This window comes from Manis javanica, chromosome 5 (assembly GCF_040802235.1).
Source record: "Manis javanica isolate MJ-LG chromosome 5, MJ_LKY, whole genome shotgun sequence".
NCBI classification, from domain to species: Eukaryota; Metazoa; Chordata; class Mammalia; order Pholidota; family Manidae; genus Manis; species Manis javanica.
This window is the reverse complement of record NC_133160.1, coordinates 39027300-39046459: the sequence shown is the minus strand read 5'-3', so window position 1 is coordinate 39046459 and position 19160 is coordinate 39027300. Positions and strand designations below refer to the sequence as shown.

The 19160-nt window shown below is 35.1% G+C and overlaps 1 protein-coding gene across 1 annotated transcript in view; it reads left to right on the top strand.

The window, feature by feature from the left end:
- The window catches only part of SEL1L2 (SEL1L2 adaptor subunit of SYVN1 ubiquitin ligase), a 127847-nt gene that overhangs the window by 64453 nt on the left and 44234 nt on the right, over positions 1-19160 (top strand). Inside the window, 3 exon segments of the mRNA XM_073236947.1 lie at positions 1769-1825; positions 1827-1923; positions 18894-18947. Coding sequence (XP_073093048.1) covers positions 1769-1825; positions 1827-1923; positions 18894-18947 — 208 coding nt within the window.

The window sequence follows — 19160 nt, the reverse complement described above, 5'->3', positions numbered from 1 at the left end:
CAGTTTTCTCCTACTTTTTCCCTCTTGAGGATTGCAACCTAGATGTTAATCCTACCTAATTTAACAACAACTTTCTCCAGCCCTGGGTCCTACTCCTAGTATGCCTTAAAGCACCTTGGACTCTCCTGACAGGGGACCTAAGTACCCATACCTTCCTTGGAAAATCAGAGATACCTAGATGGATTGGTTTTGCAAATTTTTGCTGCCCCTGAGGACCAGTAAATGGATGTATGGCTGGATCTAGCCGCCCATCTCTGGTTTCTCTGCCCTGGTCTATGTTTGTGCTCTTCTAGCCCCAACATGCTGTGACAGAATGGCTTCAGGGAGTCTGTATCCTAATGCTATCCATTTTTGGATGCCACACATTTGCATTCATTGACCTTTGGAACTTTTGTCTTACCGTTTGCCTTCTGCCTCCCCAGAATCTCAGCCTTGCTCTGAACATGGTTAATTTCTTGCTTGACCTCCTGACTTCTTTCTGTTTCACTAAAATCTATTCTGTGTTTTGCTATCCAGGATCCTAATGCATACTTGATTATCACTCAGTCCCAGCCCTTTATGTTCATTCTATTCTGCTCCAGCCTTTGGTGAAGAGCAGGTTATTTTAGCATCAGGGTAGGTAAGCAGTACATAAAGCTGAGTTTCATGAGCCTCCTGAAGGTAGTTCTGAAACAATGGCAGATTTGTGTTTGTTCCTGTATTTGAGTCAAGGTCACGGGTATAGGTTAATGCTTTCTGGCCTCACCACTACCAAAAAGAAAGTTATAAAAGTAAAAATAAACCCTAAAAGTACTCTCTGTCTCTGACACAAGTTTTGACCTTGCAGATTTCCTCATCGCTGCTTGTTATACAGAACAAATCCAAATGACTTCTGATCCGGACTCAAAAAATGCATTGTAAGGCAGTCCTATGCCATCTACATTAGTAATCACTAAACTCTCACACCATTCACTCACTAGTTACAAGGGAACAGCCACCATGTTATACAACTTTATTAAGGCTACTTAATAAAAATAACAATAATAACAATAGCTAAATTTTTTGAGTACTTACTCTGTACCAGGCTCTATGCCAAGCATTTCACATGGATTATCTCACTGAATCTTCCTAGCAACCCTATGAAGTAGGTGCTCTTATCATCCCCACCCCAAGATGAGAGAGGCACAGAAAAGTTAAGTAACTTGTCTGAAGCTCACAAACTGGTAAGTGGAGCCAGGATTTAAATGCAGGTAGTCAGACTAAAGCCTTAACAGCCATTAGGTTTTGTTTGGTTGTAGGTTTTCCACACAGTCTATGCTGAAGGATGTATTCTGTTTTAGAAAATTATTTCAGAATATAAAGGGACTGTTGTTCTCATAATAGTGCTGCCTAGATTTGGCATTCCAGTTTTGATTATGTTTTTGATTGGTTTGGTTGTATGATTATATATTTCAGAGTTCATTTTATACAACAAATACTCATATAATGGTGGGACAAGTGCCTCAATTTTTCATTTCTCACTGTGTATAAGGTTGAAGCATGATGTATCCTATACATTTCTCTTTTTCACAGCTTCATTATTTGTCAGATATATTAGATATTATTATCTTAGACCAATCTAGGGATGAAAAAAATATCTACTGGTGTAGATGTAATGGACTGCCACTAAACCGTATTGTTAGTAGCAATGACAACTGGGTCTTACTTGTTAAAGAGAAGTAGTATGAAGGAAGGAGCAGAATATTTCATTTTTGATAATCAAGCTTCTAACTTCATATTCTTGGAACAGAACCTACATACTCTTTGCCAAAGCAGCTGACTTGGGAAATTTGAAAGCTATGGAGAATTGCTTTTCTATTTGGGAATTTTGGCATGCAGAACATAACAGCAGCTATCCAATTATATGAGTCCTTGGCTAAAGAAGGATCATATAAAGCCCAAAACGTGAGTTTTGAAAGAAAATTAAGCCTTAAATAGCTACACTCTGAAATAACTACAGACAAATAACATGTAAAAGGAGTTGAGCTATAGTATTCCCATCCTACAATGGGAGCCCAGACCTAGGAAGTTCCTGAAATAGTGGTGTCAGGGCAGCAATGAGCAGGAGCCCAGGGGAAATTCTTCTAGTTACATGGCTGACTTTCAGAAGTGAAACAGAGCTTCTCTCTACTCTGCATTCCCATCTTCCAGTCCATGTGTGTGTTTTGAACTAATTTGAGAACACCTAGCTCCTAACATAGTTAAATTTTATGTAAAATACATTTACCTAAACAAAGAAATATGGAGCTAAGTCTATTACTTTAGGATGATGATTGACTGGTTTTTACATTTTAAATATTTTATCAACTGAATATAATTCCTTTTTCAGTCTAACAAATGTATTTCATTTTATTCCAAGAATAACAAGCACAGAAAATCTGAAAAACAGAAAGAAAAAAAGGGCCTTACCAAGCCAACCATTCTGACTCAAATACTGTTAGTGTGTTGTAATTTTGCTTGGCTTCTTCCTCTGTGCATCCCTCTTTTCGCATCACCCTAATCACAGTGGCAGTGTATATATTATTTTGTTTCTGGCGGGCTACATTCACTTAATGCTACCCTTGATGGGTAGGCCAGTCTCTCTAATTTTCATCTGTAGAGTTAGGATAATGACAAAACATGGTACTGTGTATGTCTGGTTCACTGATGTATCTCTAGTGTTTAGCACAATGCCTGAGACAAGAAATATAAGTTGAAAGTTGAATTAATTAATGATGAATTAGTTAATTAATGGAGTTATTGTGAAGATTAAAATGATGTGTGAAGACAACTCCATACCTGGGAATTTGTGATTATTCATTATAAAGAAAGGATATAAGTATTATTATTATTCCCAGTATTATTCATCTAGAATTTTTCTTATAACTATACAGACTTACTTTTTATCTTCTCTTTATTCACTGAACAACACATATAGATGTCTTTCCAAGAAAATATATACAAATAAACATCACCATTTAAAATGTCCATGTAATTTTTCTTTAATTAATTTAGGTTGTTGAATACTATTTTTATCCCAGGAGATTTTTTGCAATTAAATACCAAATAATTATACTTACGAAAAAACTGATTTATAGATGTTATAATAAGATATGGTTATTACACCTTCATTCCCTATATTTGGTTAATCAAAAACATAAAGTTCCAAGACAGACAAAATTTTTCCATCATGTCCATCACTAAAAATGACATTACTGAACTCTTTTCCAAACTAGTGAACATGTCCTTTATTTTTCAGTGGGTGTATTAATTAATTAATTAAGTCAATAATTGTTTCTTGGACACTTTACCTATGCCAAACATAATCTAGCTGATGGGGAGAAAAAGAGTAATAGTCCTTATGGGTCAATCTGAAATACAACAAATACTTGTAGCACTATCTAGGTGGATAAGTAAAGGTATGCATAAAGTGCTTTAGGAACAGCAAAGGGTCTGACTAGTCTGTCTGGGGCAGGTAGGGAAGGCTTCAAGGAAGCCATGACATTTGTAACCAGTCTAAGATATTGGATATTGCATATAAGTAACATAAGAAGATTTATTTGTTTGCATTTAAATAAGATATTTGATACAAAGTCAAAATACAACTCCCAGAAAAGAAATTCAAAATTAACATAAATGGTACATAAAACATGTGGATTTTAGAATTACAGTCAGAGTATTTCACTCCTTATACTCTAGTTGGTGTGGTTCTGTTGCATGGCTAGAGTTTTCCCTCTAATCCTAGTTAACTGATCATTTATTTGCCACTGGTCTTAAGGAAAATCAGGTGGGAGAGTATAATTGGCTGAGTGCTAACCCAGTGCCAGGAAGTGAAACTGCACGTGTATGACCATTGTCCATGGATTATCTATCATAGCCATCTTTGGAGAGAAGAGCAGGCATTGTTGGGACAGTGTTCAGGGTATCATGGTGGTAGCAGAGCAGAGATTCTGACAGTATGTGAATCCAGATTCTACAACCTAATGTGCTTCCATCTTTTATTGACCCTTTCAGTATCCCTATAGAAATTACTTCTCTAAATCTCGGTTTTCCCAGACCTAAAAGGCAATTGATAATGAGGTCCACACTATTTCATAAGGTTGCCAAAAGAACCAAATAATATCTGTAAGATCCCCTAGCAAATATTAAAGAACATAAGTGAATAAGGTTGTGTAATAATTTTAGTCCCAACTCCTTTGTCTTTGGAGTCAGTCAGTCCTGGCTTTCCACCCAGCACTGGCCCTTGGGACTTGTCCTCTCTGAGTCTCAATGTCCTCATCTGTAAAATGGGGATTATATGTCTATATATGTGTATGTTTGGTCTCAGGAGAAAAGGAAGACAGAATGCAGGTCAGACAAACTTATCATCTGAAAGGCTGACATTGACCTGGTAGGCAAAATCCAACCACACTGTTTATTGAAACCTCGCATTACTGATTGGCAGAAAGTCTTTGCCCCCAGCTCCTCTTGTGCCCTCCCTGACATCCTGAACACCCTTGTTCCTCACTCAGACTCCCTTAATTCCCCCAAACACTTCATAATCTAGTGACCAAAGTGTTACATTTAGATGAGCAGGGGGCCTACAGGCCCCTGGGCTATGCTGCGAGCGAATTCTATTCTGATGGATTGTGGGATTCTGTTCTGAAATTCTATCATGCCTGTCATTGCTATAGGAAAATGTTTCCAGTAGCAAGTCTTTTTGTAGTTGATTTATCTCCTTGTACAAGGAACAACTAGTTAAAATGATTTTCTGCTACAAATAATGCTTAGTTTGATGGCTGGTTGTAGGGCCCAGGCTGGCCACATGCTTTATTGATCACAGTTCTCTAACAGGGTTAGCTGGGTGATCACATTTCATCTCAGGCTGCTTGTGTCAGACTGGTACAAGAATCCTGCCTACACTTGAAGGAAATATTGCTGGGACCATTAAGACAATGTAACAACAGAAATGTGGCTAAAGAAGCTGGAAATGCATACTGAGAATGATAATGAAAGAAAATGAGAGGGTTAGAGATACATAGATAGACAGAGGTACAGATACAGAGAAAAAGAATGAAGACATTTATCTCTGGGGAAAAAGGGAAGAACAATCAGAAATACTGGAATATAACAGACAGGAGAAGCCTGGAGTGCTAGAGGTCTCACAGAGGCCTGCCTTAACAAAGAAAAACAAAAAGATGCGAATTTATATTATAAAGTGGTATTGAGGGAGTTGGGGGAAATGCAATTTCAGGCTATGTATAAAGGAAACTGGATGTATAAAGGGAAACAGAGGCATAATTATTTATTTTCCTGTATCTTCAGTGGTTCATCTCCCAAAATTCACAATATGAAGAAAAATCCCCCATAAGGCAATAAAAGCATTTAAGGTTATGAAGAGTCCATTGAATTGGCTTTCAAAGAATCTGTACTTCCCAAATAATGTGAATTATTAATTAATAGATTAGTCTTTATGGAAATTGAGGAAATAGCAAACAAAAATAAGTTATACTGTATATATACTACAATGTCCTTTAAGATAAAATACTATACCAGCTGGAGGTAGATAAATTATATATTTTTTTAATCTCCCTGACTTTCACTCAGAAAGTAAAAATTCAAATATAGAAAGATTCACCCTTTTCTTGATACTGATGAACTGTTTCAATAGGAAATTTGTCTGTTAATTTGCCAAACAAGAAGGTAGTATTAAACCTCATTTGCTTTAAGAATCAAGGAAGAATCATTCACATTGTATCACCTTAAAGCTTAATTTAATTGTAGTAATCTCTAAGTAGTGGTATTGTTTGTGACTGTTTGGTTTTTAAAAACACTTATCTGGATTTTTTTCTCTAAACTTTCTATTCATACATATGAGTTGCTTTCATATCAGGACAAATTATTTAACTTAGATGCTTGTACTTCCTTTATTACACAACTCAAACTAGCACACTATGAATTATAAGAAAAACCATCCTTTTATATAAAAACAACTATAATTAACATATAATGGATGAGGATATGAATGACTGCATGTTTTATCATGTGTTGTGATTCTAGAATAATTCTATCTCAATGGCAAAGATTCCACATATTCTTCATTTATCTCAGATTTGAATTATAGAACTGTTTCATACAGGGACTATAGTTATCAAAAATGAAAAATGACTTTTAGTATCAACAACCTAATAGTCATTTTGTTAATTCTAAAAGTATCTGTGTAGAACATTTCATCTTGATGTTGATGTTCTTTGTGTATTAAAGGTACAGACAGGATCTGAGTGGCTCATTAGAATAGATTCACACTTTTGTTTGGTATGCAATTTGAGCTAAAAGTAATTATCTAGATGTTTTCAAGCCTTGTACAATAGTTAAAGGCAAAATGCTTAATATTTTTTCCTTTTTAATAATTTCTTATGTAAAAAGTAAAAGGAGGAATATTTAATTTTACAATTCTTATTATGAAACTTGAGTAATTTGCTTTGAAATGTAATAAAATATCCTCTACACTTAACTCTATGCATTAAAACCCCAGCTACCGTAACAGTGCCTTAAAAACTGCAGCACAAAGGTTGAGTTTAGAATCAAGTCTTATAAACAAATCCAATTTGCAGAGCTTGACCTTTTAAGAACTCTGAAAGTGTCATTGATGTCATCACTATTATGTAGCTTCTCTTTCAATGCAGAGCATTATTTTTTCTGGACTGATTTAACCATTCTCTAATCCAGCTAATTTCATCTCAGCCTTATCTCAAGAAAAGACCAAATACCAAAACTGCTTACTGTAAAGTTGTTGGGTTGCAATGCTCAAGTGTAAAGGAATAGAACAGCACTGACTATAATCAACATGTTTACTACATAAGCATCCATACCATCTTTTGTTTTCCTCTAATGCCTGCCATGCTTTAAATAGTGATAATTTTTTTTAAAGTGAAAGTTGAGCCCCCCAGAGAATTAATTCAAAATCAACCATTTTTATTTTCCTGCTAAAAAGAGAGAGAACATACTCTTTGGATTGGTTATTTAAAGCTGGTAAAATCATGGTTTTATTATTTCTTTCTAGAGTGAACTCCATACAGAGGAAAGCTCCCCTCCAAGTCACAGGATGGAAATTTAGCTCACAATCCACTTCACAACTTCATGAATTTACAGATTTCTCTAGGAGGATCAGGCCCAAAATCGTGGCAGGCTCTGCACAAAATGATGCACTGTTGGTGAAAGCATCTTAAATCCAAGCTCAACTAATAGAACAGTATCTTAATTTTCTTATCCTTGTATTCATTTACTAGCAAAGTTTCTACATAAATAAACCATATTCAAACTGAACAGAATCAAAAATTTCTAAGAGTTTCAAGAAAAATTAAAATCTAGTATTGGCTAGAGAGATCCTTAAAAGGAGCCAATTTAGCCATTTTAAATACAAACTATAGTTAGAGTACCAGGGTCCTAGATACCTTCCATTTGTAATAGCCTTTATGGTGAACTTTTCTAAAAAAGGGAACTTTTGAGACTAAGAGGAATTGGCCAAGTCATAGAAGATTTTTTTTTCAGTTTATGGACTAATAGATTATACAAAGTATACTTATGAACTACATGTTAGAGCTCTTATGATTTGGGAACTGAACTCTGAATTCAATTCCCTAGTTTTAAAAGTGACATAGTTCTTTGTCAATAAAACTATATCAAAAACTTTAAGAAATTATTCATTTTCTGCTTTGATTGAATTATCAGACCTTGTATTTTGATTTTGGTGAAACATTTAACAAAGTCTTGATGACATTCTCATGAACTAGATGAAAAAATAGAAATGTGGACTCTGATGATGGTAGATAAAGAGTATAAACTAATGTGTTAATGCCAAGGGGAAAGCAAGTTTCCAGCACTCTGCCACTGGATTCTGCCTATGACCTATGCTCTTCAAATATTTCAGCTATTCAGTTAATGGCTAAGACCAGATTGTTTTTAATAGGAAGCATGGAAAAAAAGGCAGACTACCAATAGTATACATAAGAGTATGGAATGAACTTCTAAAAATGGTGACAGGAATGATAAAGCCCTCTAGTAGAATTTTACAGTTATGTTCTGACAAAAAAAGTGTTATACCTTTATTGAGAAGAGGAACAAGGAGACAAGGTGTGAAGGTAATGTAGATGCCTAACTCATCATCTGTCCTGTTAACAAATCGATAGGCAATGTGTGAAATATACAAATTAACAGCAAGTAGTAGCAACTTATCAGTAGTCATAATGGTGGTGATTATCAGAAAAAAACAACTAAAATAATTAAAAGTTGTTATATAAGAAGAGAATAAAGAGTGTCCAAAAAAGGAGCAAAATAAAAATGTTCATATTATAGACCCTCAAAAGCGTTAGAATTTTAATTTTTTATACATATGCATCCATTAGTTTGAAAAAATATGTTAAATTTAGATATTAACTCTCCCTCCTAAAAGGAATTGGGCTTGAAGTAAAAAATAGAAGTCCTCTCCTACTAAAAAGGACGAGCATCTTTGGAAAATCTCATATTCCAAGTGTGGGACAATAAATGTACAAGAAGATCTTGAAACATCTCATTATATCTGCAGCGAGGAAACTGTCAGAAAATACTAGGGTCATGACCAAAGAACTGAGCCAACTCTAATGGGTTCCTACTGCCTGAAGATGGAACAGTTGAGCCCTATGGGACACAATGACCACAATAGACTGAAATACCTCAAATATACTTAAATCCATCAGTTAATAAAGATACTCAGAAACAGCACTCATTAATTACCTTGGGGGGGGTTAATCACCAGCTCTCATTATTTCAAAAACTTAAAAAAAGAAAAAGACTCAAACATTTATCTGCACTATTCTATACAAACTATACCTCAGACTTTAGGAGATGAAGGAAAGTTTTTCTTTATAGAATTGCCCCAGCTAATAAATGACAAAGGAATGACAGAATCAGAGGGTATCTTTCTGCCACTCCTAATGAATCGATGGATGTAGGCCATGGTCATTGGTGGCTGCTAACATCACAAGGCTGAGACACGAAATTATGTGCCTCTTGATGGAAATACATAAAACTTTCTATGAGATAGTCTTGCCCAACAAATTACACCTAAGTTTGATCAAGCCTCTGAATCTACCAATTTACAGAAAATAGTGTTATGATCAACAAAATCTAGAGTAAGAGTAACTACAGAATGAACTACCTGTTTTTTTCCAACAACAACAAAAAAATATATAAGGAGAAAAGTGGTGGATAAGAAATTTACAGATTTAAAACACTTAAGAGATATGCCATTTAATTGCAATGTATTGACTATATTTGGATCCCAATTCAAACAAACTAAAACAAAATTTTTTTAATTAAAATTAAAATGAAAACAAAATGTATAAGGCATTTGGGCAGGTATAGATACTGGTGGATGATATCAATGAATTACTGTTAATGTTCTTAAATGAATAATGGCATTTTGGTTATGATTTTTAAAGACCTTTTCTTTTAGAGGCACATATTAAAATTACAGATGAAAATATACATTGTCTAATATTTGCTTCAAAATAAACTGGATGACCAGGGAGAATGGATGCAGGTATAAATGAAGCAAGATAAGTTGAGTTGACAATGGATAATGAGATTGAGTGATGGATACTATGGGACCTACTATATTACTCATTTTACTTTTATATGCTTGAAATATTCTGTATTTATCAAATAGGAGTCAGCCTTGCAGATTAAAAACCAAGAGGGAGTACACTAACTCTCCACTTTTCTGGCTTTTGTTGAGCATTGCAGTTACTTGTTGCCTAAAAAATGGCCACGGCACTAAGAAATGGAAGCAACCTAAGTGTCCATCAGTAGATGAATGGATAAAGAAGATGTGGTACATATAAACAATGGAATATTATTCAGCCATAAGAAGAAAACAAATCCTACCATTTGCAACAACATGGATGGAGCTAGAGGGTATTACGCTCAGTGAAATAAGCCAGGCAGAGAAAGACAAGTACCAAATGATTTCACTCATCTGGCGAGTATAAGAGCAATGCAAAAACTGAAGGAACAAAACAGCAGCAGACTCACAGAACCCAATAATGGACTAACAGTTGCCAAAGGGAAAGGGATTGGGGAGGGTGGGTGGGAAGGGAAGGAGAAGAGGAAAAAGGGGCATTACGATTAGCACACATAACATAGGTGTGGGGCTTGGGGAAGGCAGTATAGTACAGAGAAGACAAGTAGTGACTCTATAGCATCTTACTACACTGATGGACAGTAACTATAATGGGGTATGTGGTGGGGACTTGATAACGGGGGGAATCTAGTAACCATAATGTAGCTCATGTGATTGTATATTAATGATACCAAAATTTTTAAAAAATGGCCACAGCATTATTTATAGTCCCATATGCTATTTCAGCACCCTAACTGATATCACCAAAAAGTGGTGTCTGTTTTCTCTCTCCTTGTACCTAAGTGGGTTCATGGCTCCTTCAGAAATAGAATTTGGTGGAAATAATGGTACATCACTTGCAAGGCTAATTCATAAAAAGAATATAGCTCTGCCTAGTACTTTCTTAGGATGCATACTGTTAGCACTCAGCCACCATATTGTGAGGAAGTTCACACAACAGGAGAAGCCATATGTAAGTGTTCTCGCCGTTAGCCTGAGCTCAACCAGCAGCTTGCACCAACTTCCAGACATGTGAATGAGCTAAGCCTTCAGATGATTCTAGCCCTGAGTCTTTGAATCTTCCAGCTAAGGCCCCCCCATATTGTGGATCAGAGATAAGCTATGCCTACTACACCTTGGCCAAATTCCTGACCCACAGAACCCTTACCATTACACATGGTCATTTTTTATCACTGTTTTCGGGTAATTTGTTACACAGTCATAGCACCTGAAGCAGAGTGCAGCAAACATCTGTTTGCAGTGAGTTTAGATCTCTTGGCCAATCCAATTATATCCATGGGTACTGAAAGAACTTATAAATTATGTCACTGCCAACTTGTCCATGATTTTGGTAACTAAATAGGGCAGGAAAGGAGCCACAAGGCCTGGAGGCTGTCATATGCTACAAATCACACATAAAGCTGGCAAGTTTAATGGGTGAGATTTCCCAACATAATATTTTCAATGTTTGTTTGTAAAATCCCATATAAATGAAGCAGTACCATTTATCAAACAGCAAGAGTTCACTAAGAACAATTTGTATTAAGCAAGCTCTATTTTACAGGGTTGCTAAACTAAGAAATCTGAAAAATTTAGTAGAGGCCATAACCCTATATTCTACCCATTTTAAGACACTATCCTTTTAAATATAAGCTATATAACTGCATTTTATAAATGCTGCCAATTAAAGTTTAAAACAATGTTTCATTAGCACTTAGAATTTTTGTTTATTCTTATTAATAGTGCTGTTTTAGTGCATTTTAAACATAAATTTTTATCATGTCAGTCTTTGGTTATATAAAAAAGTAAATATAAGCTAAATAAATTAAGTTGAGGTGTTCCAAAATTCTTCTCACTCAAAGTTCAACAGAATCAGTTTTCAACTTAGAACTTAGTTTATACTTCTCTTTGTCCAACCTGATATCATTCTCTGTACTATTAAGAGAATCAGTAGCTTGGCATTTCTTAAGGGTATGTTCCTTGAGTACCTCCAGGATTTCTTCCAAACTGCTGACTTATTCTGCAACTATTAATGCTGACACTTTCCAGTATGACTAAATTCAGACTTATACTTTTTCTTCATTGAATCACATGTGGCTGGAAGTCCAGTTCCAAGTCAGCAAGAAGTTTCTGACAGTGTTTGATAATGAACACCTTAATCAGAATCCTTCCGATAAACTGGCCACAACAGCTCCTCCTCATTCATCAGTTTCTCATCCATTCTTAGGGATTTAGAAATTCCTCCTGCCTTAGTTGCATAGCTTGATGTGACAGTTATTCCTTTTGCATATAATTTAGTAACAAAAAGTAATACAGTTTCATCTACTTTGGGATGTCTTCCTTTTCTTAGAAACTTGTAACTACTTTGTTTTGACACGGCCATGACAGAAATAAGGCATCTACAATGTAGACCAGATTCAGAGAACACACAAGATTGTGAATATATGCTAAAATATATCACATAAGGAAGGTAGAATAGGGAATCTTTGTAAAAGAGAATAATTAAAGTACCAGATAGCTGCCTTCAAGTGCCTAAAAGGCAGTGCTGCAAGAAGAAATTGATTTGTTGAGCACCAAAGTACTATACAGTTTAAGGCAGTTTAGTACTAAAACAGAACTGCTGTACAGAGATTAATTTTGGTTCACTGTGTATCTATTAACTCAAAGAACATCCCATCAACAGAGGCATTCACTTATATTGGTTAGGATTTTTCTGAGTTTCAAGTACAGAGAATACAACCTAACTGGCTTAAGCAAAAGTAGAATTTATTAGCTCATGTAATTGTAAAGTTCAAGTTATAGCTACCTTTAGATGATCTGGATACAGAGACTATAATGAAGACATTGGGACATACTTTCTTGGTCTCTTTGCTTTGTTCTTTTCTATGAAGTCTTTATTTTGAGCAGACTGACCCCACGTGGAGGCAGAGACAGCCACCAACAGTCTTGGGTATCCTTCGCCCTTATATTTGGGAGTCTGTGTGAAAGAAGTCAGCTTCTTTTCCAGTGATTTCAGCAGAAGTGCTGGGTGAGATTATAAAACCATCCTGAATCAATCACTGCATCCAGGAGGAGAGCAGTCTGATTGGTTGAGCCTGTGTTGTGACTTCCCTAGATTCTGATAGGGGAAAGGAGCCCTATTGAACCAAATGAACTAAGAATTGTAAGGGAAGGCGGTTTCACAAAGAGAATCTAGGCAGGCAGAAAGAGTATACCCTGACTACATCTATATCCAAAATTAAGATTTTGGATGGATAGCATCCTAAACAAAATAAAAAAGCAAAATATTTGCAAAATTATTTTCAAAATGATCACACAAGAAACACTTTATTTTAAATAGAAGTGACACTATATTCTTTGACTAGAAGAAGTAAAATTAAAGATTAATCACTAAAAGATAGCTTAAAATTTAGCTCCTTATAAAAATTCAAGAGTCTCTTAATTTTTATCAAATAGCAAAGATAAGATAGGAACTGAAATGTTATACTAAGAACTCAGTGATCATGGTAACACTATATATAAAAGTTAAGAGGTAATGGCTCAATCCAGATGTGGAAGGAAATATATCATTTTAAATGTTTTAATAAACAAGACACTTAAGCACATACCTTTAAAAGCTAACAGAAAAAAAGACAAAATAAAATAAAAGTAGAATGAAAGAGCATTTTAATAGCCTTTTGAGATAACTGTAGATATTCTTTGGTTTTACACCAAAGCTCAACAGTGGTAACTTCTGAAAGGTTAGTTGCAGTGTGGAATCTGAAACTATATCAATGAACTTTTCCTACTCTGTTACATTAAAATTGACTGATCTATCTTGCATTTTGAATGGAATTTTTTTTTACCCCTAAATGATTTTATAGTATCATGCATTGGTGATTCTAAAAAATATGTTTACTGAGTTATGCAAATCTTCTAAATTTGATACATTTTATTATATAATGCAAAAGAAAAATTACATTTAATATTACCATTGATTTAATAAAAAGCCTTTAGTTATTGGATGTCAAGTGCATGGTAACAGATAAGTTTAATTATTAGGGTGCCAATTTTCCAAAATCCTAATTTTTGTTTAAAAGCTTGAATTTATCTTTGGCAACAAATACTTTCAATTGTTTTCATTGAAGTGACAGGCTGGCTTTATTCAATTTCAAGAAAATGTCTGCCAGTCTAAATGAACATAGTCCATTATTCCTTCAAGTAAAGACAGTGTTACATGAAATAGTGCCTCATTCAGCTTGCAACTTATATAAGCATTTCAAAAATTTCCTTGATTAGAAGTACTTCACCTAGTAATATGCATTTAAGTTTCCTCCATGTCTTTTCCTGGTCAGTAGCTCATTTCTTTCAGCACTGAATAATATTCCATTGTCTAGATATACCAGTTTACTTATCCATTCAGCTACTAAAGGACATATTCTTTGCTTCCAAGTTTTGGCAATTGTGAATAAAGCTGCTATAAACATCCATGTGAAGGTTTTTGTATGGACATAGTTTTTACCACATTTGGGTAAATACCAAGGAGTGCAACCAATGGATCATATGGTGAGAGTATGTTTAATTTTATAAGAACTGCCAAACTATCTTCCAAAGTTACGAAACCATTTTGCATTCTCACCAGCATGTGAATGAGAGTTTCTGTTGCTCCCCATCCTCAGCAGTGTTTGGTGTTGTCAGTGTTCTGAATTTTGGCCATTTAATTTCCTTTTTGATATAGTATGTCATTTTTGTCCATTCTGTTTTCTCCCTCCAATGACTAGTCAAGCTTCAAATGCTTATCATGGCATCTAATGTGCAAGTAAGCACTCTTTTCATCCTAACATACAACAGCAACTTAGTAAACACATAATCTGAGACACCAATATGAAGACATATCATACTCAGTTTAATTGGTGTAACATATATAATCAGATGACATGTGTATATTCCAGAAAAGTCACTCTGAGAATTTATTATTGGCATTTGTTTTGTTCTGGAAGGAGAACTTGACAAATCTTACTATAAAAACTTTAAAAGATGAATATTACCCCATACATAAAATTAAATTCAAAATGGATGAAAGACCTGAAAGTAAGTCATGAAACCATAAAACTCTTAGAAAAAACATAGGCAAAAATCTCTTGGACATAAACATGAGCGACTTCTTCATGAAGTATCTCCCCAGACAAGGAAAACAAAAGCAAAAATGGACAAGTGGGACTATATCAAGCTGAAAAGCTTCTGTACAGCAAAGGATACCATCAATAGAACAAAAAGGCATCCTACCGTATGGGAGTATATACTCATAAATGACATATCCGATAAAGGGTTGACATCCAAAATATATAAAGAGCTCACCCACCTCAACAAACAAAAAGCAAATAACAAACAAAAAATAGCAAACAAAAAAAAAATGGGCAGAGGATCTGAACAGACACTTCTCCAAAGAAATTCAGATGGCCAACAGACAAATGAAAAGATGCTCCACATCACTAATCATCAGAGAAATGCAAATTTAAACCACAACAAGATATCACCTCACACCACAAAGGAAGGCCACCATCCAAAAGACAAACAACAACAAATGTTGGCAAGGATATGGAGAAAGGGGAACCCTCATACACTGTTCGTGGTAATGTAAATTAGTTCAACCATTGTGGAAAGCAGTATAGAGGTTCCTCAAAAAACTCAAAATAGAAATACCATTGGACCCTGGAATTCCACTCCTAGGAATTTACCCTAAGAATGCAACAGCCCAGTTTCAAAAAGATATATGCACTCCTATGTTTATCTCAGCACTATTTATAATAGCCAAGAAATGGGAGCAACCCAAGTGTCTATCAGTAGATGAATGAATAAAGAAGATATGATATGTATATACAATGGAATATTATTCAGCCATAAGAAGAAAACAAATCCTACCATTTGCAACAACATGGATGGAGCTAGAGGGTATTATGCTCACTGAAATAAGCCAAGTGGAAAAAGACAAGTATAAAATGATTTAACTCATCTGTCCAGTATAAGAACAAAGCAAAAACTGAAGGAACAAAACAGCAGCAGACTCACAGAACCCAACAATGGACTAACAGTTACCAAAGGGAAAGGGACTGGGGAGGGTGGATGGGAAGGGAGGGATAAGGGGGACAAAGGGGCATTACAATTAGCACACATAATGTGGGGGAGGGACCGGGAGGGCTGTACAACACAGAGAAGACAAGTAGTGACTCTATAGAATTTTACTACACTGATAGACAGTGACTGTAATGGGGTATGTGGTGGGGACTTGATGATGGGAGGAGTCTAGTAACCATAATGTTGCTCATGTAATTGTAGATTAATGATACAAAAAAAAAAGATGCATATAAAGAAACAGTGTAATCAGTGATAAAAGGCAAGTGGCAGAGTAGGAGGAAGTATTTGCCAAAATATGTAACAAGTAAATGACTAATATATAAAGTTTATAAGAAGCTCTACACATTCAGTGAGAGAAATAAAGATAAATAAAGATAAAGTAATGGGCAAAGGGTATGAACAAGCAAATAACCATTTTGTTGATTGTTTTCTCTCTTGTAGTTACCTTGTCCCTCTTTTCCTCTTTTGATCATCTTTCAATTATTTACTTTGTAGCAGCATATTTTGATTCTCTTCTCATTTTCTTATGTGCAGTTTCTGTAGGACGTCTTATAGTTACCATGGGGATTACATAAAACATCTTATAATTATAACAATCTATTTTAAACTGATAACAACTTAACTTCAATCACATATATTCCTCCCCCCCAACTTTATGTCATCAGTGGCACAAATTACACCTTTTTATATTTTGTATCTATTAATGTAGTTTTTTGGTTACAGTTGTCTTATAAGTTTTTAGCTTTTAAGTTAAATACCAGGATTAAAATGATTTATACACCACCATTACAATATTACAGGATTCTGTATTTGTCTATATATTTATCTTTAGCAAAGAGCTTTATATTTTTGTATTGCTTTCTAACATCCTTTTCTTTCAATCTGAAGGTCTTTCTTTAGCAGTTCTTGTAAGGCAGTCTAGTGGTGATGAACTCTCTTAAAGGCTTTGTTATCTGGGAAGGTCTTTATTTCTCCTTCAATTTTGAAGGTCAGTTTTTCCAGATACAGTATTCTTGATTGAGAGATTTTTCTTTCAGCATTTTGACTATATCACCCACTCCCTCTGGCCTATAATGTTTCTGCTGGGATATTTGTTCATAATCTCATGAGAGCTTCCTTGCATGTGATTACTCTCTTTTCTCTTGCTGCTTTCAAGATTCTTTGTTTTTGACTTTTCATAGTTTGATTATAATGTGTTTTAGAGTGGGTCTCTTTGGGTTCTTGAGTTTTTTTGAATTTAGATGTATATTTTCTTCTTCATATTTGGTAAGTTTTCAGCCATTATTTATTAAAATAAGCTCTCTGCCCTTGTTTCTCTTAGTTGTCTTCTTCTGTGACTCCATAATGTGTATATTGCTCCACTTCTTGTGTCTAGTAAGACCCTTAGGCTTTCTTCACCCATCTTCATTCTTTTTTCTTCTTGTTCCTCTGACTTGATAATTTCAGATCATCTATATCCAGATTCACTGATTGTTTCTTCGGTTTTTTTCAATTGTTATTATATTCTTCAGTTTAAGAAAGTTTGAAATGCTCTTTTTTAGTTTCTATCTCTTTGTTGATATTCTTATTTTGCTCACATAACATTTTCCTTATTTCGTTTAGTTGTTTTTATGTGTTCTCTTATAACATGTTGCATTTTAAATGATTATTTTGAAGTCTGGTAATTTAAAGATCTTCATTTCTTAAGGTCATTTTCTTTCTTTGAGCTATATTTTCATCCATTGATTGGGCCATATTTCCCTGTTTCTTTGTGTGCCTTGCTGTTTTTGGCAGCACTTTATGCGTTTGGTAATATAACCACCTTTCCACCTTTATAGACAGAATCTGTATAGGGGAAGACCTTCATCAATCAGCATGACTGAGAATTCTAAGGTCCTCATAAATCTCTTCTGGAGATGTGTCTTCTCAGGGCTTATGTTTATAATTTCCCAATTAAAAAGGTTTGCTGGTCTTCAGAAAACTAATATTTTGCTCCCCCTGCTGTCTGTCTTGGTACTGTAGGTTTTCTGGTGTGGCAACAGGCTGCCATGTTCTCTTTTGTTCTTAGTGGCCTCCAAGCATCTAAAGCATGCCAGTTCCATCAGTGCTCCAAGGCAGACAAGATAGAAACTAGTCCTTTGAGCAGCCCCCACAAAAGCCAGAACACTGGGTCCCATTGCACTCTTCTCTTTCTCTCTGAAGAGATAGGTCATGAGCAGGTTGCTTTCTCCTGATTGCACCAAGTTGTGCTGGCTCTGTCTATGGTATACTGCAAATTCTCTGGAGCTGCAGTAAGTGGGTGAGCTCTTCTTTTTCCCAGCATTGCCCTAGGACCCCAGAGGATGCTGGTGCCCCATCAATGCACTGAGTCAGGCAAGGCAGAAACCTAGTCCCTAAGGCAGTTCCCACAAAATCTGGAACATCAGACCTATGTTCCATTCTTCCCTTTCCTTCCCAAGGGAGAAGCCTGATTTTTGTGCTTTTTCTCCTGAGTACACTAAACTGTGCTCGCTTGAGGGAGAGAGAATGCAGATTAAATGAAAAGCTTTTCTTACCTGTTGCAGTGAATTGTTCTTTGCTTTGTTTGTCTGGGTTACTATTATTTCTTAACTGGTTTCTGAAGTGCTCATAGAGATTTTTTTGGACTACATGTTGTTGCTAAGCCAGAGTCTTTGTTGGGAAACATGGTCTCTGTCCTCCCATTCCATGATGCTGCTCTGTGATCATATTTTCACTTTTTATTCAACATAGTTCTTCCTGTTTGAATTTTTTATATCCATCACATTTTATTTTTAAAATATGAAGAAAAATATTCAAATTCAAAAATATTGAAGGGGTACAATTTTTTCATTGTCAAGAAAAGGAAGCACATAAACAACATTGGTTTATGTTTTATTTTATAATTTATACTAAAGTTCAGGATTAGCTTATTTCACATTGTATGAATCTCCCCCCAGTATGACCTTTTCCAGATTCTTGCAGCCTTAGCAAAAGTGTAAAAAGGCACTTTGTTATGGTATAAGAAATAAACTGACAATATAAATTATTATGAAGCACACTTTCAAGATATCCCTTACCAATGTAGATAAGAATAATTGTGAAATAAATGGATTTATTGAGGTGTGTGGTTTTTTGTTTTTTTTTTTGGTTCTCCTTTGGCCTTTAGGCATTAGGATTTTTGTCTTCTTATGGAATAGGAATGGAATATGATCAAGCCAAGGTAAGGTCATTTTTTTTTTCTGGAACAAAACTGTATTTTTTAAGAGGGACATTATTAAGTAAAGATCCTGCTCTTTAGGTAAAGGAGCTCACTAAAGTGTGGTGGATAAAAGCACTAGGTCAATAAAGAAGCTTAGGGTTGAAATACTATACATTTCTTAATATCCCATATTTCACGTTGTTCACTAAAGATAGATAATGTCTACTCCATAGG